The sequence below is a fragment of the Eubalaena glacialis genome, chromosome 3, assembly GCF_028564815.1.
Source record: "Eubalaena glacialis isolate mEubGla1 chromosome 3, mEubGla1.1.hap2.+ XY, whole genome shotgun sequence".
NCBI classification, from domain to species: Eukaryota; Metazoa; Chordata; class Mammalia; order Artiodactyla; family Balaenidae; genus Eubalaena; species Eubalaena glacialis.
In genome coordinates, this window is record NC_083718.1 from 147157833 (window position 1) to 147184412 (window position 26580).

Consider the following 26580-nt stretch of genomic DNA (forward strand, 5'->3'; position numbering starts at 1 on the left):
TCTTGTTCAGTGTATCATTTAAAGCTTGTGTTTCCTTATTTATTTTCATTTCGGATGATCTGTCCATTGGTGAAAGAGGGGTGTTAAAATCCCGTACTATGATTCTGTTACTGTCGATTTCCCCTTTTATGGCTGTTAGCATTTGCCTTATGTATTAAGGTGCTCCTATGTTGGGTGCATAAATATTTATAATTGTTGTATCTTCTTATTGGATTGATCCCTTGATCATTAATGTAGTGTCCTTTTTTGTCTCCTGTAATAGTCTTTATTTTAAAGTCTATTTTGTCTGATATGAGAATTGCTACTCCAGCTTTCTTTTGATTTCCATTTGCATGGAATATCTTTTTCCATCCCCTCACTTTCAGTCTGTATGTGTCCCTAGGCCTGAAGTGGGTCTCTTGTAGATAGCATATATATGGGTCTTGTTTTTTATCCATTCAGCCAGTCTATGTCTTTTCGTTGGAGCATTTAATCCATTTACATTTAAGGTTGTTATCAATATGTATGTTCCTATTACTATTTTCTTAATTGTTTTGGGTTTGTTATTGTAAGTCTTTCCCTTCTCTTGTGTTTCCTGCCTAGAGAAGTTCCTTTAGCATTTGTTGTAGAGCTGGTTTGGTGGTGCTGAATTCTCTTAGCTTTTGCTTGTCTGTAAATGTTTTAATTTCTCCATTGGATCTGAATGAGATCCTTGCTGGGTAGAGTAATCTTGGTTGTAGGTTTTTCCCTTTCATCACCTTAAATATGTCCTGCCACTCCCTTCTGGCTTGCAGAGTTTCTGCTGAAAGATCAGCTGTTAGCCTTATGGGGATTCCCTTGTATGTTAATTCTTGCTTCCCTTGCTGCTTTTAATATTTTTTCTTTGTATTTAATTTTTGATAGTTTGATTAATATGTGTCTTGGTGTGTTTCTCCTTGGATTTATCCTGTGTAGGACTCTCTGTGCTTCCTGGGCTTGACTATTTCCATTCTCATGTTAGGGAAATTTTCAACTATAATCTCCTCAAATATTTTCTCAGCCCCATTTTTTGCCTCTTCTTCTTCTGGGACCCCTATAATTTGAATGTTCGTGTGTTTAATGTTGTCCCAGAGGTCTCTGAGATTGTCCTCAATTCTTTTATTTCTTTATTCTGCTCTGTGGTAGTTATTTCCACTATTTTATCTTCCAGGTCATTTATCCATTCTTCTGCCTCAGTTATTCTGCTATTGATTCCTTCTAGAGAATTTTTTATTTCATTTATTGTGTTGTTCATTATTGTTTGTTTGCTCTTTAGTTCTTCTAGGTCCTTGTTAAACGTTTCTTGTATTTTCTCCATTCTATTTCCAATATTTTGGATCATCTTTACTATCATTACTCTGAATTCTTTTTCTGGTAGACTGCCTATTTCCTCTTCATTTGTTTGGTCTAGTGGGTTTTTACCTTGCTCCTTCATCTGCTGTGTTTCTCTGTCTTCTCATTTTGCTTAACTTACTGTGTTTGGTGTCTCCTATTCACAGGCTGCAGGTTCATTTTTGGTGTCTACTCCCAGTGGGTAAGGTTGGTTCAGTAGATTGTGTAAGCTTCCGGGTGGAGGGGAATGGTGCCTGTGTTCTGCTGGATGAGGCTGGATCTTGTCTTTCTGGTGGGCAGGACCACGTCCAGTGGTGTGTTTTGGGGTGTCTGTGAATTTATTATGATTTTAGGCAGCCTCTGTGCTAATGGGTGGAGTTGTATTCCTGTCTTGGTAGTTGTTTGGCATAGGGTGTCCAGCACTGTAGATTGCTGGTCGTTGAGTGGAACTGGGTCTTAGCATTGAGATGGAGATCTCTGGGACAGCTTTCACCGTTTGATATTACGTGGGGCTGGGAGGTCTCTGGTGGACCAATGACCTGAACTTGGCTCTCCCACCTCAGAGGCTTAGGCCTGTCACCCGGCTAGAGCACCAAGACCCTGTCAGCCACACGGCCCGGTACGTGGGAAGTTTCTTGCCTTTTGGGAAGTCTGAGGTCTTCTGCTAACATTCAGTAGGTGTTCTGTAGGAGTTGTTCCACATGTAGATGTAGTTTTGATGTATTTGTGGGGAGGAAGGTGATCTACACGTCTTACTCCTCCACCAACTTGAAGGTGCCCCTTTTTGTCATCTTTTTGATGATAGCCATTCTGACAGATGTGAGGTGATATCTCATTGCACTTTTGACTTGCATTTCCCTGATGATTAGTGTTGCTGAGCATCTTTTCTTGTGCCTGTTTGCCATCTGCAGGTCTTTTTTGAAAAGATGTCTATTCAGGCCTTTGCCCATTTTTAAAATCGGGTTGCTTGTTTTTTTGATATTGAGTTGTATGAGCTTGTTATATATTTTGGATATTAACCCCTTTTCAGACATATCATTTGCAAATATCTTCTCCCATTCAGTAAGTTGTCTTTTTGTTTTGTTAATGTTTTCCTTTGCTGTGCAAAAGCTTCTAAGTTTGATTAGGTCCCATTTGTTTATTTTTGCTTTTGTTTCCTTGCATGAGGAGACAGATCCAAAAAAAAATATTGCTAAGACTTATGTCAAAGTGTGTTCTGCCTATGTTTTCTTCTAGGAGTTTCCCCAGCACCACTTATTGAAGAGACTGTCTTTTCTCCATGTATATTCTTGCCTCCTTTGTCATAGATTAATTAACTGTTAGTGTGTGTGTTTGTTTCTGGGCTTTTTATTCTGTTCCATTGATCTATGTCTGTTTTTGTGCCAGTACCATACTGTTTTGACTACTATAACTTTGTAGTATATTCCCAATACTTTTAAGATTGACGTTAACATGGTATAGAGGACTTGAATGCCCCTACCTACCCCTCCATCCTCTTTTCATACATACTCAGGCTTCATCTTTGAGATCCAGTCATGCTGACCTGTTAGCTTCTCTGACTTGCTAAGCTCCCACTGCAGGGTGTTTGCATATTCTACTCCCTCTTCCTGGAATGTTCTTTACTCCCATGTGCCCCTTTGTCTAAGTGACTCTTAATCTTTCTTCTGATCTCAGCTCAATCATTATTCCCCAAGGAATATTCTCTTAGGTATACAGTCTTATAGTACCTTGACCCTCTTTTTCATAGCATTTGTAACAGTTGTAATTCTATATTTATGTGATTCTTTGATTAATAATTCTCTTCCCTCCTAGATGATTTCCTTCTCTATGCTCACCATTTTCCCTAGCCCCTATCATAATGCCAGGCACATGTTACATATTCAAAAAATATTTGTTGAATGAATGAAAAGTTAATGGAGGAGGGATAATGAAATGCTACTCTGGTTGGTTTTGTCCTTCTTAGAATATTAGAATTTTAGATGGAGAAACAATCTTAGAGATTATTAAACACGGTACCCTCATTTTAAAAAAAGGAAACTGAGGCACAGAGAAGTTAAGTGACTGTCCTAAACTCATTGTGAATCAAGTTCTGAACTTGAAAATCCTCCATTGCCAGGGTAGATTCAAAGTATATCTGTGTATTTTAAGCTTATGTGTTGGACTAGGTGAAAGCCATGCTATGATGGGGGAAGATTGTTCAAGATGTGTCTGGTTGTCTCCATTATTTCCCCAGCATTCAGCACAATGTCTGGTATTTAGTAGACTGATTGTTATATGTAAAATATGCAAAGGGTTGAAGGCGGGAATCTGTTAATAAATTAACTTTCTTTGACTAAATCAGACAGACTTGAAAACAGGGTAGAAGCAAATATTAATTTTTGTTTGTACGTACTTTTATAGAGGTTATTTATTTTTACCACATGCTTGTAAAAACATGTGCATATGTTTCAATAAAAACTACTTCACAAACAAAAGATTAGAGTACCTAGCACCTGGTAGGTATCCAATAATTTTGTGTCAAATATGAATCTGAATTATTGCCATTATAATGAATAATTTTTTTTTAATTTCAAAAGAAAATAGTGAAGAAATGTATGAAGATGTCTACAAAACAAAGAGCAACTACCCAAAGATAGAGTGAGTTTCTCTTTTTCTTGGCTTCATAGCTAAGGGTATTTCCTGTTAGTCTAGGAAAACCAAAGTTTAAGAAATGACCTCCATCCCTACCCACCCCATCGTTAGGGAAGATATGCATAGAGAATGGAGATAAGCTACTGTAATACAACATTGTGATCAATAGGGTACTTGTAATTGTGTACAATCATATCTAATAATTTTGATCACATTGCTTTATCTTTTGAGAAAATGTCCGTCTCCCAGAGTAGAGGACTTTGATACTGTGTTAGGGAATAAGTGAGAAAAGAGAAGTAAATATCAATAAAATGCTTCAATTCTGTAGTTGCTTTTCTAGGAAGAAATTAATGGTTATGATTTACCTGTATCTTTGAAAGTTAATGAGGCTATCTCTGGGATTGGAGCTTAATTTATTATCTAATAATTCAGTGTTATCAAGGACAGTATTTGTTCAAATGGGCATTATTAATCAAATTCAGTTATTAGGCACACATTGTGGAAAGGAAAACAGCAGTAGTCAAAAGCAAGAAGTTTGAGGGTTGAAGGGAAAAGAGGGCATTCATGCTGGGTGGGATGATGTGAGTGTGTCATTCCCTCTCCCTACTCCCCCCCCCCCCCAATCAAGAGCATATTTGGAAAAATTTTAATCATCAACCAGGCAGTCAGTGTACCATCATCGTTATATTATCATTCCATAAATTAAAGATCAGTGACGTGACTTTCAGAAGCTAGGAATTTCTATAATGTATTTCTAGTATAGTTTGTAAACTATGGGTCCCTGAGTCATCGTCTCTAAAAGGAAGACTTTGCTCCATAAACTCTTTAAAATAGAAACCATTTGGAGTAGATGAAAGTTTGTTTTGAAATATAGTAATTCCATCCATAGCTGATGTGTGTTACTTCCTATCAGCATCTAAACAAAGAAGAGCATAGAAGCTGACAAGGCATTTTCCTGCTCTTCCTTGAGTGGGGTGTGTTGAAGAAATGAGACTGAAGTCTCTGATCCTTTTTACTACAGCAGGCTTCCATCCCCAGTACTCTCTCAAACACCATGTTATTTATATCCTCTGATTCCTCTTAGTTTAGATGGAAAAGAAGCACTTAAAAGACTGCAGAGGTTCTTCAAGAAAGAAAAGGATAGATTTAAAATGAAGAAAACCAAGTCAAAAGAAAATATAAGGTAAAAGGTCCCTTTTTATTTCTCTTTCCAGGAAAGGATTAGCAGTGCTGGCCTGGTTAGTTACACAGCTGATGTTCTCTATTCTGTTCTAGTGCAGTGGTACCAGAAACTAAAACCAAAGGCCCTGGTTATCACCTACCTCCTCCTTGCCAATATTTGAGTGAACTACACCCACAGATGCTAATGGGAAAGTGACAATGTCCCTTTTGAAAAAATTGATGAGAAAAGGTTGTGAACAACGGTAGAGGGAAAGTCTTAAACAAAGTCCAGGAAAGAAACTTTCCTCATCATCCTTGGCATAGATTCCTGTTGTTGTTACTGAGCATTATGTTATTAATTACATCCTTTTATGCTCTCTCAGCCCTACAAGTTCCAGTGGTTTTATTTGTCTACACTTCCATATTCTAATTTGCCTCTCTTGAGAGAGGCAGTGTGTGGAAAGGGAAGATGAATTTTTCAGCTGAATGGTCCATGTACCTCAAAGTCTTAGACCTGGAAGGGACCCTCCAAGATCACCCTAGCTAATTACCAGTGGGAATTGGGAAGGTTAGAAATTCATGAGAAGGAGAAAGAAACAAGAGGCCTAGGTTCTGGATTCTAGTTTCAGCTTTTCTGTTTATTCAGTGTGCAACCATGGGCAAATCACTTCCATTTTGTATTCATAGGGATCAAGTTTCTTCTTGTGTATAATAGGAGGGAGGAGGGAGACTGAGTGGTCTCTGGAGGCACTTCTCTCATATATATGTGTGTGTGTGTGTGTGTGTGTGTGTGTGTATATATATATATATATGAGAGACACACACACAAAAACATAGACATAGTTCTGTATTTTATGAGGGCAGAGGATGGTAAAATAATTTGACCCAGGTTATTACATATATTGACATGGAATTATGTTATTCTACCTTGAAGTTCTTTTCAATTATAAAACCTCAGAGTAACATGACTTTAAGTCTAATTGTCTGTGGATGTAGATCTACCAAGAGATTGATATAGAATATGGGGTTACAAATTGTAGTCCTGACCATGGAAGAAGAGGGAGTCTAGCTCCAGTGGCCAATGAGACCTAAAGGCAGACCCCGACCTTAGCAGGTTAGATGTTTCTGACAAAAATTATTAGTGTGATACCTGCAGTCCCATAAAAATTTGATCCAGGTGAGAATGCTGATGCGTGTTTTTTTTTTTTTTAAATAATATTTATTTATTTATTTTGGCTGCACAGGGTTTTAGTTGCAGCACGCAGGATCTTAGTTGCGGTAGGCATGCGGGATCTAGTTCCCCCGACCAGGGATTGAACCCGGGCCCACTGCATTGGGAGTGTGGAGTCTTACCCACTGGGCCACCAGGGAAGTCCCAATGCTGATGTTTTTAAAATGCAAATGTTATTTCCTTTTTCTTAGAGCTATTCTTAGAACTGTGACTGCTTATGACTTTTAGAACAAATATCCAATCCCTTTTCATTGCAAGTCAATACTTTTGTGGCCGCCCCTTCCTACTTGTCCAGCTCCATCTCTCGCTCAGATTTACTCTCATCACCAGCCCATTAACACATTCCCTCTTTGTATATGAGTGCCCTGGCGTTTCATGCCTCCTTGCTTTTGACCACGACATTCCGTTGGTCTGGAATGTACCTGCCCTTCTCCAACTTCCTTTGATTATCAAAGTTCTAGCCTTCCCTTAAAGTTTGGTCAAACATTGTCCTTTCTGGGACGCATTCCATGAACCTTTCTACCCAAACCTGTATTACCGGTTTCTCTTCTATGTTTCCGTAACATCCCGTGCACATCTTGTAACATCTATTAATACTACTGAGAAACCCTTTTTCTTAGAGTCAGAGAATCTCAGGGTAAGAAGAGAAATCCATATACCTAGTCCAACCCACTACACAAGCTTCTCTGCAGATTTCCTAAGAAGCCAAATCTCTATGCCTGCACACCTCTATAAAGAGAAATTCACTATGTGCAGGGGGAAATCTGCCATTTGTAGGAAGGTCTAAAAAGCCTTTTTCCCCTTAAATTTTGCCAAAATCTGCCTCTCTACCTTAATTTTTCAATTAATAGCATGGAGACATACCAAGGTAAAAACAGAACTTTGTTTATTTATTTGTTTCTTTGTTTACCTTTTGTTGAGCCTTTTGATTGAGGGCTCCTCTCTGGAATATCAACTCCTAGTTTGTTGCATAATCTTCAGAAGGAGGTTGCAACCATGAAAATGTGACCTTTAAAAAGAGTTGGGGCTCTCAATCTTCTCTCTCTCTCACACACACACACACACTCACAAACACATGCACACACACGCACACACTGCCTGTTAGGATAGTCATTATTAAATGGCTTGATTTAGGCATAAATAAACCAAGAATTAAATGCCACTGGTCTTAGCTATGCTATGAGTTTTACATGGGAATTAAATGTTAAGCCTCTTCTCACTCCCTCTGTTCCAAATGTTCTGACTTCTTCTTTCAACAGGCCAAGCACTCCTCAGCTTGAGGGTCTTTGTGTCTGCTGTTTCCTCCCCTAGGAATGCTCTTACCCCAGATATCTAGTTGGCCTATTCTCTCACTATCTTCAGGCCTCTGCTTCAAAATCACCTTATCAGTGAAGCCTTCCCTGAGGTCCTCTGAAAAATGGCAAACCAGCCCTCACCTCCAGTCCCCCTCCCCCCTTACCCTGCTCTATTTTTCTTAATTGCACTTATCTCCATAAATTTCCTTACATGACAGATCATAAATTTCCTTGTTTGTTTTCTGTCTGTCTCACTCTACTAGACTCCATGAGGGCAGGGATTTTGACTGTTTTGTCCACTGCAGTATCTGCAACATAAAGTACAGTGCGTGGAAGAAAAAAAAAAAAAAAAAGGAACAGTGCCTGGGATATAATAGGCACTCAATAAATATCTGTTGAATGAATAGATGACCTAAAGGAAGGAAATATCATTATAGATTTTTTTTGTGTGTGGCCTTGGTTTCTGTGTTTAAATAGGAGCTACCAGCACCCTGACCTAATTAAAATGGAGGAAGGGAATGGGTGTTAAGAAAGGCTCCCTTAAGCAAGGGACCGCTTGCTTAAGCCGAGGCCCCAAGGATATGTGCTCATTAGATGTTGAGGGCAGGAAGTGCACTAAGGCTTCACACGTGTTCTCTCTAATCCTCACAATAACCCATGAGTTAGAAACTTGTTCCTCCGTTTTACAGATGAAAAACTAAGGCTTTGAAAAGTTATGTGACTTGCCCAGGGTAAGTGGCTAAGTGGCGGAACTGAGAGTCAAATCAGCTCTGACTCTAGTGACCATGTGTTTCTCCTACTGTGTCCTGCACATCACAGTTCTGGTCTCATAGACACCAACGGAAGGGATCACTGTCCCAGGCACATTCACTTAGGAAAGCTCATCCCGTACAAAGGGAACTCTACAAGATAGGTGCTGGTATTCATTTTGGAAATGGAGAACTAAAGCTTCCATAAAGGTTAGTGCTGTTCCTTTGGTCAGTCCTTTATTATGTTCTTATCACAGAGTGTTATATTAACTTACTTTTGGTGTCCCTCACTAAACCGCGAGCTACTTCAAGACAGAAACTGTGTCTGATCAGTTTGTATACCCAGCACATGGGCCTGGCCCGTGATGAGTGTCCCCAGAATACCTGTAGGACTGAACTTAAATTAATTGCTTAAAATACATGGATTTTTTCCTACCACATCATGCTTCCTTTCATGTAATCTTAACTGTGAGATTTGAAGAAAACCAGATGATCTACCTAGCCAATGTCCTCTCCTACTTAGCACATTTACCATCTTCCATTTCCACCTGGCCTGGAATTCTCCCCTCAAGTCACCTCTTTGGTTAAACATATACATAGTCAGGGTCCAGCGTCTCCAGATGGCTCTCTCTCACCATACTTACCCCACATTGAATTGGCATCGTGGAAGGTAGAAGGCAGAAACAGAATCCTGTGGACAAAGAAGGGCAGGGCTAAGGGACAGCCTGAGATTGTCTCGTTAGGAAAGGGGCTGTGGGTGGTCACTGGGGATAAATAAGCTCATTTACGGGAGAGGGGAGGTGATCAGAACAAAGCTGCAGGAAAGGTTTGCTTCCTATCTTTCCCCCAAAGCATCTATATCAAGAAACCTAGTCATCAATATGTTATTTGAGATGTATCAGCTAATATCTCTGAACATGGCTTTTTCCCTTAACCCTTTGTGTCTTTTGTCAATTAACAGTGCACTTTCCATTTCGCTGCCTGATTTAGGTAAGTGACATTCGCTTATTTGCTGGAACAAAATTATTCAGCACTGACATATTCACAGTCTGAGAAAGAGAAGTAGTAATCCTTCCTGCATTCCACGTTTAATGAAAAATTGATACATCAAAATCAAAGACATTTTACACAATAGTAGTACTTACATTGGGGAAGATGAGTAACATTTCTCAAGTGCCTCCTATACGCCAGGCCTCTTAAAATCCGAGAAATAGATGCATTATCCCTTTTTACGAAGGCTCTAGGACTCACATCCATATTTTAGTGACCTAGGATTTGTACTCAAGTCTCTGAATACGAAGCTCGTGCATTTTACATTATACCACATAACCTTCTGAAGGATTTAACAGCCAGCCCACCCGAATTAAGACATAGCAATTTGAACATGACCACTTTGCAGTACACATACTAACTGAATCAAGGATGCGTCATTGGAATACTTTTTGCTTTGCTATAAAAACAACAGTGCACAAATTAGTACAGTGCCTGACATTTAGTGCGCTCGCTCTCAATCACGTTCAGTAAGTTGAATCTATCGATGAGAGAGGGCCATGTGTTTTGTTGTTTGTCAGGTTTAGTTTATGGGCTCTAGCGATGGTGGCTACTTTGATTTTACTCTGACTTGACAATTCAAATGTATATTATATTCCACAAATATAAGTTTGCTGCACTAAATAACAAATAGTTACATAAACTTGGTATAATAACAGCTCTCCCAGGCTTCCCTGGTGGCGCAGTGCTTAAGAATCCGCCTGCCAATGCAGGGGACATGGGTTCGAGTCCTGGTCGGGGAAGATCCCACATGCCACGGAGCAACTAAGCCCGTGAGCCACAACTACTGAGCCTGCGTGCCACAACTACTGAAGCCCGTGCGCCTAGAGCCCGTGCTCTGCAACAAGAGAAGCTACAGCAATGAGAAACCTGCACACCGCAATGAAGAGTAGCCCCCCCCTCGCCGCAACTAGAGAAAGCCTGTGTGCAGCAACGAAGTCCCAACGCAGCCAAAAATAAAAATAAATAAATAAAATTTAAAAATAACAGCTTTCCCAAAATATCCTCCGTCTATGTAAAAAAAAAAAAAAAAAAGTCAACTTAGAATAGGCACGCATTGTACCCCCATCCAAATATATGAATAACTGAATTATGAATTGTGAATAATTATGCCAAAAGGTTTCTAACTAGTTCAAGTGGTGAGTCACTTGAATATTATGGAATTCTACGTAGAGCACCAAGGAATGTGAATACCTAAACTGAAAACGTCTAATTATGATTATGTACTAAGTTAGATTCAATTTTATGCAAGATTATTATAAAGAAGCAGTTGTCAGTGTTTTGAAATAAAAATCATGGAAGAAAAATCAACATTAATGTTCTATTAAGTTGTGTTTTTTGCCCTAGAAATTAAGCCCTCTCACTGCTCTAGCATTATAACATCTTTGTCCAGTTCCAGGATGATGGGAACCTAGTCTAAACATGATCCTTTCAGCAACTCATATTTTCTGGAAATCCACACGAAATCAAATTGATATAAATATTTATGCATGTGTTTGAGATACTAGGACATCTCACTATTTTTTAATCCTCAGTTGAACTTTTTACCAAATGGATACTTGTTTTGTTCTTTGATCCTTTCTATATCCTATGATCAGATTTTGATAAAACAGGCATGGGGATGCACCTAGATAATTAAGTAATTGTGTATAATTTGGAAAGCTGGGGATTGTATAAACCATACCTAATAATAGACTATTTTGATCCTATCTTGACCCTAGAACTTAGGTCTCAGGAAGTTATTATCTATGATGATGTGGACATAAATGAAAAAAAGTCAAAGTAAGTCAATTTACCGCATTGGTCATCCCTGCTGATATTTAACCCATTTCCTGATGCTTTGTTAAATACGGTCAGAGGGCCATCCCTTCAGATCCTTGGTTACTGGGTGAAAAGTCAAGTTGTGATATATTGCCCCCACTAGGAAAGGAAAATAATGAGTAATGCAGATGACCTAACAGTGGTAGGTGATTCAAAACTCACTGGAGCTTTGTTTCTTACCTTTGAATCTATAGACTTGAAACTCATTTCAACGTAACAAATACTTATTTAAATGCCTCCTGTGGAGGATGGCAAGCACCACCTGACAGAACCTCTGTTCTCAAGGCCTAAATAACTAAAATCAAAAAAGAGAAACCATCCTGAAACTCAATACCCTTTCTCTAGCTACTTATTATCTGTCCTTTCCCTCTCAATTAAATGGTTGCAAATAAAGGTCTCCTCTACTCATCTTGGATACATCTTTCCAAGCTCACTGCAACTGGGGTTCTGTTCCACCATGACAGTGCACTTGTTTTTGGTAAGGTCACTAATAACTTCTTTGTTAAATCCAGTGGATACATGTAAGTCCTTATTATACTTGGCGTCTTTGTAATATCTTAAATTGTTGATCATGCCATCCTTCAAAGGAAAAAAATATTAACTTTTCCCCAGGTTTCTATGTTATCATTATTTCTTATTCTTCATCTTTGGCTGTTGCTCCTCCTGTTTGGTTGGTTAGTTTTGGTTTTGTGTGCATGTACGTGTTCTAATTCTGCCATTCATTTCTTTAAAAATTATGTGTTTCTCAGATTTCCTGTATCAGTTCTCTTCCCTTCTTCCTTTATATGTTCTTGAATGGTCTCATCTACATCTAGGGCTTTAATTACAATCACTATAGTAAAGATATCAAAATTTACAATTTTGAGGTCAGATTTCTCTCTTCCACTTTAATAAGCCTGCTAGATAACTCTCTTTGAAACTCAGAATTCCATAATAACTCATAATCTCAACTGTCCCCATCCAAATATGATCCCTTTCTTCTAATTTCTATGTTGGTGATTGTTTCAATAAACACACAGTTGCTCAAACCAAAACCCTAGGCATTCATTGTCCTTGACTCCTCCTCCTCTCGTGCCCTGCACCCTCTTCTGTTTAAATAACTCTCAAAATGTTCCTGCTTCCCCATCCCCACTGCACAGCCACATGAAGGCACTCATTGCTTCTCAGCTGGATCATTGCAATGACTTCCTGAATGGCCACCTCACCTCCACTTCAGTTTATTTTCCAAACTTTCTAAAGTACAAATAGGATCATGTCACAAAACCCACCATTCACCAGCTTAAACATGGTTAGTGGTTGTCCATTGCTCTCAAAATGAAATCCAAACTGCTTAAGAAGACATAAAATTCATTATTGATCCAGCTCCTGGCAAACTCTCAGCCTCAGCTGTACTTCCCACTCACTCACCATTCCTATGTTCCATCCATACTGTACATTTGGGTGTTCCTTGAACTCAAGCTTTCCAGCATTTCTAAACCTTCACATTTGTTCCAACTTCTTCAATTCATTCAACAAATATTTACTGAGCATGTACTATACGCCAGACACTATGCTAAGTGTTGGTATAAAGCAGTGAATGAAACAGATGTAATTCCTATCCCTATCTGATTGGAGAGACAGATAAATTAATTTAAAAATCTATAATTAAACATAGGAATTTGATTGCTTTGGGTATTCTGAAAGAGAGTGGACATATGGTGTGTGTGTTGGAAGGAGATTGATAGTCATTTTAAAGTAGATATCTGGAGAAGGCCTTTCCAAGGAGGTGAGTATTTAAGAACAAAAGAATTGTTCTGTCTAACACACTTTGCCATGCTTTCTGCTTGGTTGACTATTTTATCCTTCATTATTTAAAACTGAATTCAGATTTTGCTTTCCCCAGTAAGTCCTCTCTGAGCTTATCTATTTGGGTTAGGTCCCCCTTTTTATCAGAACATTCTTTTCATAGTTGTATTCGTCTTATTTCTTGCCTGTCTCCTCCTCTAGATGGGAACTCCCTGAGGTAGGGGCTGTGGCTTTCTGATCTCTATCATGTGGCCTCATACCAAAACATAGTTTGTTAAATCAGATGACAAAGAAGGACCCGCCTCCAAAACATGTGCAAAATAATTTGGAAGCTCAGAATTGGTAGACATTTCCATTATTTAGGGGATCAGAAAAGTCTCTGTGCCAAGTTAAAGAAGCAAGGATAGGAAACATTTTGACAGCTGGAGATTGGGGTTGAGAGAGAGAGAGAGAGAGAGAGAGAAGCGGGGAAGGTTTGCTGGGGGGAGAGGGGTGGACAGCTGTGTAAATGGAAAACAAGTGTGTTTGGGAAGTTTCATTGGACCATAAGGCATGTGATCAAGAAAGTGGGTGTTACAAGCAGGAAATGCAATTTGGCAGGAGATGGAGAGGAGAGCCCTGGAATATAAAATTAGAGTTAAGAATGAATTCTTTCTTCAAAATAAATTATATGATATTTGTAAAAATGAAAATAAGAAACATGTAAGTTTAAAGCAAGATAAAACAAATTTCCCTCAACCCATAACTCAAGTTCAGAACCAGAACATATCCAGTGCCTTGGTTTCTCTACCTTGTGCACATCCCTTGGTCTATCTCATTGCCTTCCCCCAAGGTAAACACTCTCCTACATTTCGCGTCTTTCACTTCCTGTTCAAAACCAAAATCCTGTTATCAAACACAGGTGATAAAAATATATTATTTCATTAGGGATTTTAACATTGTAAAAATGGTACGTTGTATATAGAATTCTGCAACTTTTATTTTAATCAAAATCCATCCTTTTTTAAGCCACTATTAATTTATTCATTTTTACTGTTCTACAATATTCTATTTTATGTACATACCACAATTTATCCATTTTCTTGTGAGTATTGGGGTAGTTCCATATTTTTTGCACTTTTGAACAATATTGCTACAAATATTCTCATATCTATACTTAGAAGGGAAAATAATGCAAATTTTATAGGGAATGAAAATTCATAAGAAAATGCCAACTTGTTTTCCACAGAAAAATAGGCAAAAGATATGAACAGGTCTTCTATAGAAAGAAAGACATGAGGGCTGAATAAACATATTAAAAGAGGTTCAACATTGTTAGTAATGAAAGTAATGCAAATTAATACCACAATGAGATAGTATCTTATACCCAATAGATTGCCAAAAATTAAGAATTCTTTCTGTGTTGTTGGTGAGAATGTGGATCAGTATTCCCTTTAAATACTGCTGGGAAGAGTGTAAATTGGTACAACCACTTTGGAAAATAAGCTGGCATTTTCTTATGAATTTGCATTCCCTATAAAATTTGCATTTATTGTATTTTCCCTTCTAAGTATACACGTGATTTATGATTGTTGCTTTCCATATCTTTAAAGAAATCTTTATCCCAAGATCATATGATATTCTCCCATATTTTCTTCTAAAACTGTTAACTTTTTGGCTTTTACACATAAGCCTTAGATCTACCTGGAACTGATTTTGGCATTTTTAGTGAAGTAGAGATCCAATTAAATTTTCTTCCATGTGGGTAAATGTTCTAGCATGATTAATTGCATAGCCTCTATTTTCCCCATTTCTACAATGACATCTTTGTCATACTAAGTTTCCAAAAATCTGAAGATCTGTTTCCATGCTCTGTATTCTATTTGTGTCATTTTTTTTTAAACATCTTTATTGGAGTATAACAATGTTGTGTTAGTTTCTGCTGTATAACAAAGTGAATCAGCTACACGTATACATATATCCCCATATCCCCTCCCTCTTGCATCTCCCTCCCACCCTCCCTATCCCACCCCTCTAGGTGGTCACAAAGCACCGAGCTGATCTCCCTGTGCTATGCAGCTGCTTCCCACTAGCTATCTATTTTACATTTGGTAGTGTATATATGTCAATGCCACTCTCTTACTTCATCCCAGCTTACCCTTCCCCCTTCCCATGTGTCATTTCTATCTTAATTGAATTGTGATCTGGAAAAGTAGTTGATACGGTATTAGCACACTGAGGAAGTAGCTGATATCAGTACTTTGACATATTCTGTGACATGATTCATGCCTAGTATATGGTCAATTTTTATAAATGTTCCATGTGTACTTTAGAAAAATATGACTTCTCTAATTGATTCATGGATCAACTTATGTCCTTTAAATCAAATATTTGGCTTGGCCAAAAAGTTCGTTCAGGTTTTTCTACTGTTACGGAAAAACCCAAACGAATTTTTTGGCCAACACAATATGTGTTAATTCTCTTAATAAAATCGTTTATAGATTTATGGATTTTTAGATGCTTGATCCATTAATATATGAAAGAAGTGGCTTGAAATCTCACAGAAAGATGGTAGATTTGTCAGTTTCTTCCAAAAGTTCTATCATTTTTTTCTTTATATATTCTAAGGCTCTTTTATTAGTTGCATACAAAATTTTAAATATCTTCTGCTGAATTAAATGTTTCTTTTTAGGTTGTAGCCATCTCCATCCCCCCTAATATCAATAATATTAATAACAAAAATAATACTTATGTAGGTCTTACTGTGAGTCAATCACTGTTTTTAGATTTAACATGTATTAACTCATTCAATCTTCACAATTGTGAAGTAGATACTATTATTATACAAATTTTGTAGAAGAGAGGTTGAGACACAGAGGTGAAGTTATTTGCCCAAGCTCATAGCGCCAGTAAGTGGTAGAACCAGGATTCAAATCCCAGCAACTAGACTCCCAATCCATTCTCTTTACTACAACACTAAGCTAATTTCCTAGTGATGCTTTGTCTTAAAGTCTAATTTGCCCAATCTTATACCTACCTGACCTTTCTTTTAGTTAGTATTTCCCTAGGATACATTTTTGATCCTTTTTCTGATTTCCATATTCTTGTTCAGTGTGTCTTATATAAATAGCATAGAGCTGAACTGGCTTTTAAAAATATCTAACATGATGATACACCTTAACTCCTACCTTGCCCTAATGTAAAGTTTAATCTGAAATATTGTGGTGCTGATAGCATTTTCCTCAGGACAGACTTATCTTCTGTGCTTGCATACTGCTTACTGCTCTCTCTCTGGTTTCAGTTTATTTGCTGGGGGCTATTAAGGTATAATGTACAGGACTTAATCTAAGTGTAAAGTGTGGCAATTTGTTAAAACAAAACAAAAAAACCTTTATCCAGGATTTAGCAGTTTTGTACTGGGAGGGCCCTATCAGAAAATTCTTTTGCCCTACTGCCAAATAAGGAAGTCCAGAACTATGGGCAAGAGGACAATATAATCAGAGCCACACTTCAGGAAGAGTAACTAGACCTAGATCCTTCTGCAGAATGCTTTGGAGGGAAGGTCGGAAGTAGAACATTTGTTAGAATATTGTTAAAGGTGCTCAGGTGAAAGATGATCAAAATGTGTTTTGGGGTGGTGAAAAAAATGAAGAAGATATTTTAAGATTAAATGATATTTACCAAGTCACTTAACCCTATCAAAATCTGACCAATTTCTTTTTCATGTGATAGAGTAAATCTTCTGTAGTTTGGCCTCAGAGAAATCAATTATTAAAGACATTTGTAGCAGATGGAACACTGATGGAAAATAGCAGAATTGGGGATAGGAAGGGAGATGGAAGATGATATCTGAGTTCTTGTCAGCTTGGCTAGTTTGCATGTCACGTCCTGGTACGTATTAGGTTGAAGAGATGCCTAAACAACTCTGGATTAAATTGCTGCTAGACAATCCGGACCTCTGATTTTCATTTCCTTTTGTTCATTAGAATTTCCCCTAGAGAGTCAGCAAGGGAAGGAAGAAGAGGGGGATCTTGAAAAAGACACTGGAACAGCTTCTACAACCTGGTCCCAGTGGGGCCTATGGCATGTCATGTTACTTCTCTGAATCTTAGTTTCTTAACCTGTGATACGGCAAAAAAACAATCCTCATCCTGCCAAATTAATTAAGCTCTCTAACTAGATCCCTATAAAAGCTAAAATAAGTTGACAAAGAGTTGACCATAATGGTCACATGGCTGGCATGGGTAAAAATTGGTATGACTTTTCTGGAAATAATATATTGTTTTATAATCATTAAAGAAAATAAACTGTTAAGCAGGCATTTGCTTTGCCTGTTCCCTGCCCTCACAGCCATTGCTCCTGCCTAACAAGTCCATGCACAAGTTCTCATTAAACACTTGCTCTGTGCCTAGCACTGTGCTGAGCTTGTGGTAGATATATCTGGAATGTGTGTCTGGATCCCATCTTTTGGGAACCTAAAGTGAAGAGATAAAATGAGTGAACATCAGACAATTAGAAAAGAAGTAACTGCTGAGCTCGTTGTTATAGACTCCAAAGGCAACAGACATTGAGAAAAGAGAGTGATCGGAGATCCCTAGACAAGTCCTGGAAGTCTTCTTAAAAGCTTTCCCTAAGCTGCGTCTTTCCTTTTTATTGACGTACAGTTGATTTACAATATTGTGTTAGTTTCAGGTGTACAGCACACTGATTCAGTTATTTTTTCTGATTATATTCCATTATAGGTTATTATGATATTGAATATAATTTCTTGTGCTATACAGTAAATCCTTGCTGCTCATCTATTTTATGTATAGTAGTTTGTATCTGTTAAACCCATATTCCTAGGCCTCATCTTTAATGCTGGTCAGACGCTGAGTCCCTGATATTCTGTTGGACCTTGTGACCATAATCTGAAGGGAATTGTGACACAATGTCACTGGAAAAATTTTAAATTCCTCTGACGTAATATTCTTGTGGTTATAGTTTACCCAGTGAAAAGTTGTGTTCTGATGTGCAGACACCATAGACATACAGATGGTTGATAGAGGAGGGGCCAGTTTTGCTCACATCAATGATGAACATATTGGTTACTTTGTCATACCAGCAAGGTAACGTTTTAAAGCAGCAGGCATGATGAAAGACCATAGACTTTGGAGTCAAACACACTTGGATTCAAAGCCACTGGGTTCAAAGCCACTATTTCTGTGACCATAATAAGTTACCTAGATCATCTCTTTCCCCCTTTGTAAAACTTTATGAAAGACTACTTTAAAGGACTGTTGTAATACTTCCTGTAAGAACCACATTAGTTAACATATGTAAAATGCCTAGCATAAGACTTGACACATAGGTGCTCAAAAATATTAGTTCCTTCTATAATACCCTCTCTCCTCTCTGCATCCTTTTCTTCTCATGCTAAATACTAGTTGGATTAGTCTTGTCCCACAGTGAAGGTCCATTTTATCATTCACATTTTAGAGGTGAAGAAACAGGCTCAGAAAGGAGAGGAAGTGTGATTATAAGCAGGTTGATCTCTTGCTTCTGGCTTCAATTTTTTTTTTAATTTAATTTTTATTTTATATTGGAGTATAGTTGATTTACAATGTTGTATTAGTTTCAGGTGTACAGCAAAGTGATTCAGTTATACATATACATATATCCATTCTTTTTCAGATTCTGGCTTCAAATTTGGATTGCCACAGATCAGGCGTTGGCAAGCTATGGCCTGGGGGCCAAATGTGGCCGGCCACTTGTTATTGTAAATACAGTCGCAATAGCAGAGTTGAGTAGTTACCATAGAGATGGCATGGCTTGCAAAGCCTAAAATATTTACGCTCTGGCCTTGCCATAGATTATCAAAATATACTTCTAGATGACTTTTTAATTTTTAATTTTTTGGTAAAACACAGTTGTCCAGAAAGTACTGACTGTTCCGTAAGGGTTTTAGTTCAATCTTAATTTACTTGCTCAAAATATTTTTCTTCTCAGTGATGAAGATAAACTAAAGACTTGGAAGCCCAAGTTTTTGATATCAAAGGAAAAAAAAGAGAAAAATGGTGCTAAAGAATCAGAAAGGTAAGCACAAATGTACACTTAAATTACAGCTTATCTGCTGCGATTTATACCTCTTACTAGCTGTGTGACCTTGGGCAGGTCATTAAATTTGATTTTCGGATTCCTCATCTACAGAATGAGAATATTAACACCTACATTATAGTACAACTGAGAGGATTAAAAGAGAAAAAGAATATGAAAATGTAAAGTGTCACACACATTTATCATTCCTGCTTTTGGTGGATAGGGAGCAAGAGAAGAATTCTAGCCAGTCCTTATCAAACGATGAAAAATTTCCAGTCTTCCTTTGGGCTGTAGGAACTTTTCCCCGGTAAGACAGAACTTAAATAATACACCAATTGGACCTTAAATGATGCTTTGAGAAGAGAAACTAGGTATCATATAGTAAGACTGATTTCCCTAAAATACAATATAATTCTAGTTATCACTACATTAGTGTTAGAAATAAAAAAGAATGTTTTATTGACTCAAGATCTCACCTTTATTCATGTGATTCAAATTCCCAGTTGGCTTGGTGGGGTGGTGATGCTTTTTCCTATCTCTGATGGTCACTTAGGGCCCTGTGCTTCAGTCTTCTCAGTTGCTGGGATATGGGGCAGGAGCTGAGGCACTTTGTTTAACAAGTGTCTTGGGGAAATCCTTGTCTAAACGGTCACTGAGCTGGGAACACTGCATGGTCTGTCTGCTCTGGGAAATCTGTCTAGAAAAGTCCTACACGGGCACCCCGAAAGAAATCAGACATCAGTCTATACCAAATTTAAACTCAGAGGATGGCACAGGATGGCCCTTCCCTTAAGTTTGTTTTCTTTAAGTTTAGACTTGATGTAATTTATTTTTCCCAAGTTGGAAAGATGTATTCATTAGACGAGAAGAGCATCTTTCTACCTTAAACTTCACACTTTTACTTTGCGTAGCATAACAAAACAGAATTCCAAGAGATGAAATAACAGTGAAATTGTTTACCTTCCCCACCCCAAAGAAAGCTTTCTAGTATTTTAATGTCTATACATAAGTCTTTTCAGGAAACAATCTTCTCATGCTTTTTTATTTCTTACAACAAACTGATATAATGGTTTACTTTTTTTCTCAACTGAGTAAACTTGAAAATGCAATATTGAGTCTATTATTATTCCTGTAAATTGATGTATCAATTTTCTATGTGTTCTTTGTTCCTTTTTAAATGGTTTCTACCAACTTACTCTACCGATAAGAATTACTTTCTATATTAGTGCAACCCTTTTATTATCCCTTTATTAATCAAAGATGATGACCAGTTTTCAGAGGAGTCGGGGGGGGAGGGTATCCCTGGTATAAAGGCATAGAAATGATAGCCCACCTTCTAAGATGTTCCATGTAGACTTTGAATGTATATGGAAAAGGGCAGCTGGAAAGGTAGGTTGGGGCCAGATTATAAAATGCTCTGTGTACCACACTAAGGAATTTGACTTTATCTTATAGGCAGTAGAGACAGATTGAAAGGTTTTAAGCAAGAGAGTGACTTGATCAATTAAATTTTAGAAAGATGACTCTGGAGGAAGGTATGCAGATAGATTTGAGGAAGGAGAGGCAACAGGAAGATGGTATAAAATTAAACACATAAAATTATATCTGAATTTATCCTGAAATAGAATGAGTTTATGGCTTTGGAAGCTTAGAGTTTTATTATAATACATGTTACTCTACCTGCATATTTCTGCCTGCTTATCTCCCAGGAATTTCTTCAAAACCAAGAAGCAAAACTTAGAAAAGAACAGAATGGAAAGAGAAGAAAAACTTTTTAGAGAAAGATTCAAGGTACGTTCTCCTCTGAAAGTAAAAATTAACAATAAGAGGAATTTCTTTTTTTAAAGATTCTATAAGTGTGTTGCACATCTGCCTCACTGGGATTGACATGATCTTTGATTAAACATCTGATATGTTAATTTTTTCCTGATACATTTCTGTATTATCATGCCTTTGTACATGCTATTTCCTCTGCCTGGAAAAACTGCTAAGTCATTCTTTAAGGCTCTGTTCAAATGTCACCCACGCTTCCCTAACTCAACCAGGCAAAGTTACTCCCTCAGCATATTTCATACATCTATTACACAGTATCCGTTATAACACTAATCAGGGCTATTACTGTGTGTGTGTGTGTGTGTGTGTCTTCTGAACTAAAGTCTTGAGTCCCTTCTGAAGAAGAGATTTTTTGTCTTGTTCAAGTTTTCCCTCCAGCTCCCAACATAAAAATGGTCACACTAAATGATTAAAAACTTCTTTCATTTAGAGTCCATGGGGCATTTTTCTATAATTGCAAGGTTCAAACACTCCTCCCTTTTGATTTCATATACTGTCACAGTGAGAATTTATTAATTTTAAGAAACATACATTGAACACCTTCCATGTACCAGACATTGGATTGAGCGAAAGTATGCACCCTGCTCATGGAATCTGTCCAAATTACTACTTTGCCTAAAATCTTTCCAAAGTTCCCCATTGCCAAATAGATAAAGATTAGGTTTCTTAACATGAGATATAGAGCTCTTCATGTCATGACCTTTGCTTGTCTTTCTGGTTTTATTTCCTGCCATTCTTCACCTTGCACTTTGTGCCTTGGCCACAAATTGTTCATAGTTCTGTTTCTTTTTTTTTTTTTTAACATGAGGATCTTGAATCAGATGCGTATGTTTGATTTATTTATTTATTTATTTATTTATTTATTTATTTGGCTGCGTTGGGTCTCCGTTTCTGTGCGAGGGCTTTCTCTAGTTGCGGCAAGCGGGAGCCACTCTTCATCGCGGTGCGCGGGCCTCTCACTATCGCGGCCTCTCTTGTTGCGGAGCACAGGCTCCAGACGCGCAGGCTCAGTAATTGTGGCTCACGGGCCTAGTTGCTCTGCGGCATGTGGGATCTTCCCAGACCAGGGCTCGAACCCGTGTCCCCTGCATTGGCAGACAGATTCTCAACCACTGCACCACCAGGGAAGCCCAACAGTTCTGTTTCTTGAATGAACGTCCACCTTTATCCTTGCCCTGCTATTTCCTTCCTCTAGGCATTTATCTGGTCTGTTCCAACTGTCTGGTGTACCCTTGCTACTTTTCTCCATCTGACTAGCGCCTATTCATTTATGATGACCTAATCGAGGCATCTCCTTTAGGAACCCATACTTCCTGATTAAAGAAATTACATACCTATACATACCTATATACCTGAGCAAACCTCTAGCTTATCACAAAATGTTAGCATTATTGCAATAACATGTTCCTCAATTAAACTATGAGCTCCTGGAGGACAAGGGTATATGATCTATCTTTATATCCATACACAGAGCAGAACAGGAGTACCTAACACTGTGTAAATATCCAAAAACGTTTTTGGACTGAACTAACATAGGAACATACACAAATCCCTCATAATCATTAATAAATTCTGCTTGGACCAAAGCTGATTAGGGTTACTATATCTAGGAATTGTGCTATGATATTATTTACTGCAAACTGTGAAGTTATTTGATTAGCTGAAAAACAAGTGTGCAACAATTACTTGTTGAAAGGACCCTACGTTCTAGCTAGTGCCCCCCACTGCAGCTGTGACACTCTCATATGTACATGAGTCTATTTTTCCTAATCACCTATGGTGAGTTTCCTTGATATATCTTTAGAAAAACTATACAGTTTCAATAATTTTTATTCAGCTCAAATCACAAAATATTGGGTGCCCCATTTGTACCAGGCATTGAGGGTACAAGGATGGATAAAACTGTTTTCCATTTTCATTTTATGAGATGGTATGTTAATCAGATACCATAATAGGCGTATATACAAAGTGCAGTTAAAACAGTAAATTATACATGGCAGTCATGAAAGTCTTCACAAAAGGTACTTAAGAAAAAAGTATTTCAGGCAGAGAAAACAGTAGGAGCAATGGCATGGAAATATGTAAGGTACACAGCACATTCAGGATTATCATATAGCTTGATGTGGCTTCAATAAATGGGACAGAAATGGGGGGACGGGGAATGATGGTAGGCAAAGGGCTCTGAATGTCAAACTAAGAAATGTGGATCTTACCCTGAATGAAGAGTTTCTAGTACTTTATAAAAAAAGAAGGTGACCACCTAATCAGATTTACATTTTAAGAAATCACTGTGCATTCACAGTGAACAATGGCCTGGAAAGGGTAAGATCACTCTGTTGGGCAAAAGAAAAATCTTGTGGATTAGATCCCGTTTGGTATAGGTTAATCATAACTTATCATCCAAATTCAGGACATTTCTGAGAGTGGAAGGAGGCACACTTAATCACAGTAAGTATTTATAAATAGGGACATTAACTATAAGTAGAGACTATCCCAAGCAAAGGAAGATGTTTGGCCACCCTAATTTGGTGAAGCAGACATCTGTAAATATAAGCTACATATTCTGGAACTATTTTTTTCCAGTCAATGGATTTCAGTACATTAGAAGGTGGTGTACCTGTTGCTGTATGGGTTGGCTAGTTTACCACACAGAAAAAAACTCCCCTGAGGTCAGAAATCAAATTCCTCAGTTTTTTTCACAAATGCTCATCGTTAGCTACCAAGGGAGAGTGGGAATTGCCCCACACATCATTCCTACCTCTTTAAAATGTGTGTGCTACAGCTGTATGTATGTAAGAATACATGAGCCCACCAGAGAGCAAGGGTAGAAAGAACAGCTAGAAATGCTGTGTGTAAGAAAGAAAGAATTATAAACTCTAAAGCACTACACAAAGAAAGAGGTTTTTCTCTTTCCCTCTTTTTTTTCTTTTTTAACTTGTCCTTTCCCAGGTTTGGTGGTGACTTTATTACTGCAACAGTTAACATACCATTCACGGTACTTAATTTATACCAATGTTAATGCCTTCTCACCCACCAGAATTCATTCTAGTACAATTAGATAATGGGTGTGAAAACACTTTGAAAATATGATCGTAACAAACAAATGTAAGATTGTGATAATAATAAATGTACTATTATTTCCTTAAATAACTTTTCTTTCCCTGAATATCTTGCTATTATTTTCTTTTCCCTTAGTCATTAGTTAACTAATTAATATCTAGCATCTTGAGTTTATTTTGAAGTTACTATATAGTATGTCCTCCATTAATTTTGTTACAATGAAAAAGAATGAAAACTATGCAAGCACATTCCGATTAGTAATTTCTCCTTTCAGTATGACAAAGAAATTACTGTCATGAACACAGCAGTGGCATGTTCCAATAATTCAAGAAATGGAATATTCGACTTGCCAATAACCCCTGGAGAAGAACTGGAAGTCATTGATATCACTGAAGAAAATCTAGTGATATGTCGCAATTCTAAAGGCAAATGTAAGTTACTGGCTTATTGCCCATAAGATTTCAATCACTGTTTTTAAAAAAAAATCTCAAAGCATTATAACTTTCAGATTAGTAATAGTGATTTTTATTTCTATAGATGGATATGTGCTAATTGAACATCTAGATTTCAAGTAAGTGGTTTGATTTTTATACTTTAAATAATAAATTCTAAATACATAATACATTATTATGTCTCTAAGTCTCAAGGAAAGACTATTTCATATATTTAAATTCAGGAAAAGTTTTTCAATATGCAATGCCCTATTCTATAAGGATTACTCTTGGAAGAGACTATTTTTGTGTCTGCCGCTCCTGAGGTTATCAAACTTCTCTACAGAGCATATTTATAAACATTTTAAAGGAGCATAAAAATATTAAACTGGATAAAAAATTCCCCTGAAGAAGTCTCCTACTCACTATTCCATGGGCCTGTATTTCAAAATGTTGTCTGTCTATTATTATTTTTCTTTTTTCTCAGGCATGAAGTTTGGTCACCTTAGGAAGATCAAGATCAAATGGTACAGTCTGCACAAGTGAGAACTAGTTCTAAGGTCTCAGTCCTGCCTCACATCAATCAGTTTACGTGTCAGCATGAGACGGTGGAGTCTGTGGAAACTTTCATCAGGAATTTAGAGGAGAAAAACAAATCCTCCACATTTAGATGTTGATTTTGCTCCTAAGCAGTTATCTTTCAATGTCTATTATTTCAGTATCTATTTCAGGGCTGGCTCAAGAGACTGTGAAACAGTGTGTGTTGGCATTCCAGCACTTGCTTAATGAGCCATGTCCAAAGTTAGAAATCACGCCTTATGGCACCTAGTCAGTTGTGCAGATGGTTAGTTTGCTTCTAATGCTTCTAATATTAGTACATGAGTGTTTATAATTTCTAGAAGATGTTGTGCATTTAAATTGAGTATAATTTAATTCTGAAAAGTAAATAGTATAACCAACATCTTTTAAATACTCCAATTAAAGGTATAATCTCAAAGCAGAAGGACATTTATATACCAATTTTATCACAAAACTAAAATCAGACAAATGCTACCCAAAATTGGTTTCTTTGGGAATAGTATGCTGAAAAGTAGTTTTTTCCTAAATTCACCCAACATTTTTGAGAATTGCCTAAATATATTTAATAAAATTTAAATAATATATATGCTGTATCAGTTTAAAATAACCATTTGACTTATTTTAAACAGCAGGATATTATTTTGTTTATGCCCAAATATCTATTAAAATAATTCATAGGTATTTTTACTTACAGAAAGTAAAGAAACATAAATAAGCTGAGCTGTAAATAACAAACATTCTATTTTTCAGATGATGTACACTGCCTGTTGTTAGGGTGATTCTGCCCTTCAAGGGTATGATCCATGGCCTCATCCTTTATACTGTGAGACTATTTTTTAAGCTTCTATGCTCTTTTATCTTCTTTTTCTTGTTCCAAATGGCATGTGCCAATAAAGGCCAAGCTTATTCTAGAAGACAAGGATCAAAAATATTCATAAAGTTTAGAGAGGAAGATGATAGGTACAGAGATTATTACAAATAACAATTATAACACACAACATATAGGTGACACTGAAGCTTGGTCTTTAAACACATATATTGCTAGACAAGACACAGAGATGGAAAAATTCATGCTCTGCCTGGTGACCAGGAAGAAATTCAAGGTAAAAGGAGTATAGTGTATCTGGTAGGAAATGACAAGTGCTGGAATGGGGTAAGTCAGGGCTAGAATGTGACAGAGTTCACGTGGACTTTTTTTCCTCTAGAGAGTAGGAACCATTCAAAGGTCTTAAGCAGGAAGACAATGCCAGGTGTCTGGAGAAAAAAGGAAAAAAAATTCATGGCAATATGGGTGACAGATTATGGATGGCAGATTAGAACGAGGAGAGACTAGTTATTTTTGCAATATTCGAGGCGTAAGAAAGACCACTAGACCTTAAGACAGCAGCAATAGAAATATATAGTTTCAGGAGCCCCATTAGAGGTAGAAGTGAGAGAGAAAAGAAATTAATTAGGAAGTGACACTGAGATTTCTTTTCTGGGAGATGAGATTAAGGCTGGCACCAAAGAAAGGCTGGGAATATATTTCTGCTTGGACCCCCCTGGATTGAATTTACTTCTCAGTGAGA

The 26580-nt window shown here is 37.4% G+C and overlaps 1 protein-coding gene across 1 annotated transcript in view; it reads left to right on the forward strand.

Annotated features, from left to right (window-relative positions):
• Positions 1 to 25315, forward strand: part of FYB2 (FYN binding protein 2) — a 132254-nt gene extending 106939 nt beyond the window's left edge. The window contains exons 12-20 of the mRNA XM_061186530.1: positions 3906 to 3966; positions 5045 to 5143; positions 9358 to 9386; positions 11168 to 11228; positions 19020 to 19106; positions 20819 to 20900; positions 24277 to 24433; positions 24540 to 24573; positions 24921 to 25315. Coding sequence (XP_061042513.1) covers positions 3906 to 3966; positions 5045 to 5143; positions 9358 to 9386; positions 11168 to 11228; positions 19020 to 19106; positions 20819 to 20900; positions 24277 to 24433; positions 24540 to 24573; positions 24921 to 24942 — 632 coding nt within the window. The 3' untranslated portion in view covers positions 24943 to 25315. The remainder of the gene's footprint in view (positions 1 to 3905; positions 3967 to 5044; positions 5144 to 9357; positions 9387 to 11167; positions 11229 to 19019; positions 19107 to 20818; positions 20901 to 24276; positions 24434 to 24539; positions 24574 to 24920) is intronic.
• Positions 25316 to 26580: the final 1265 nt, after the last annotated feature.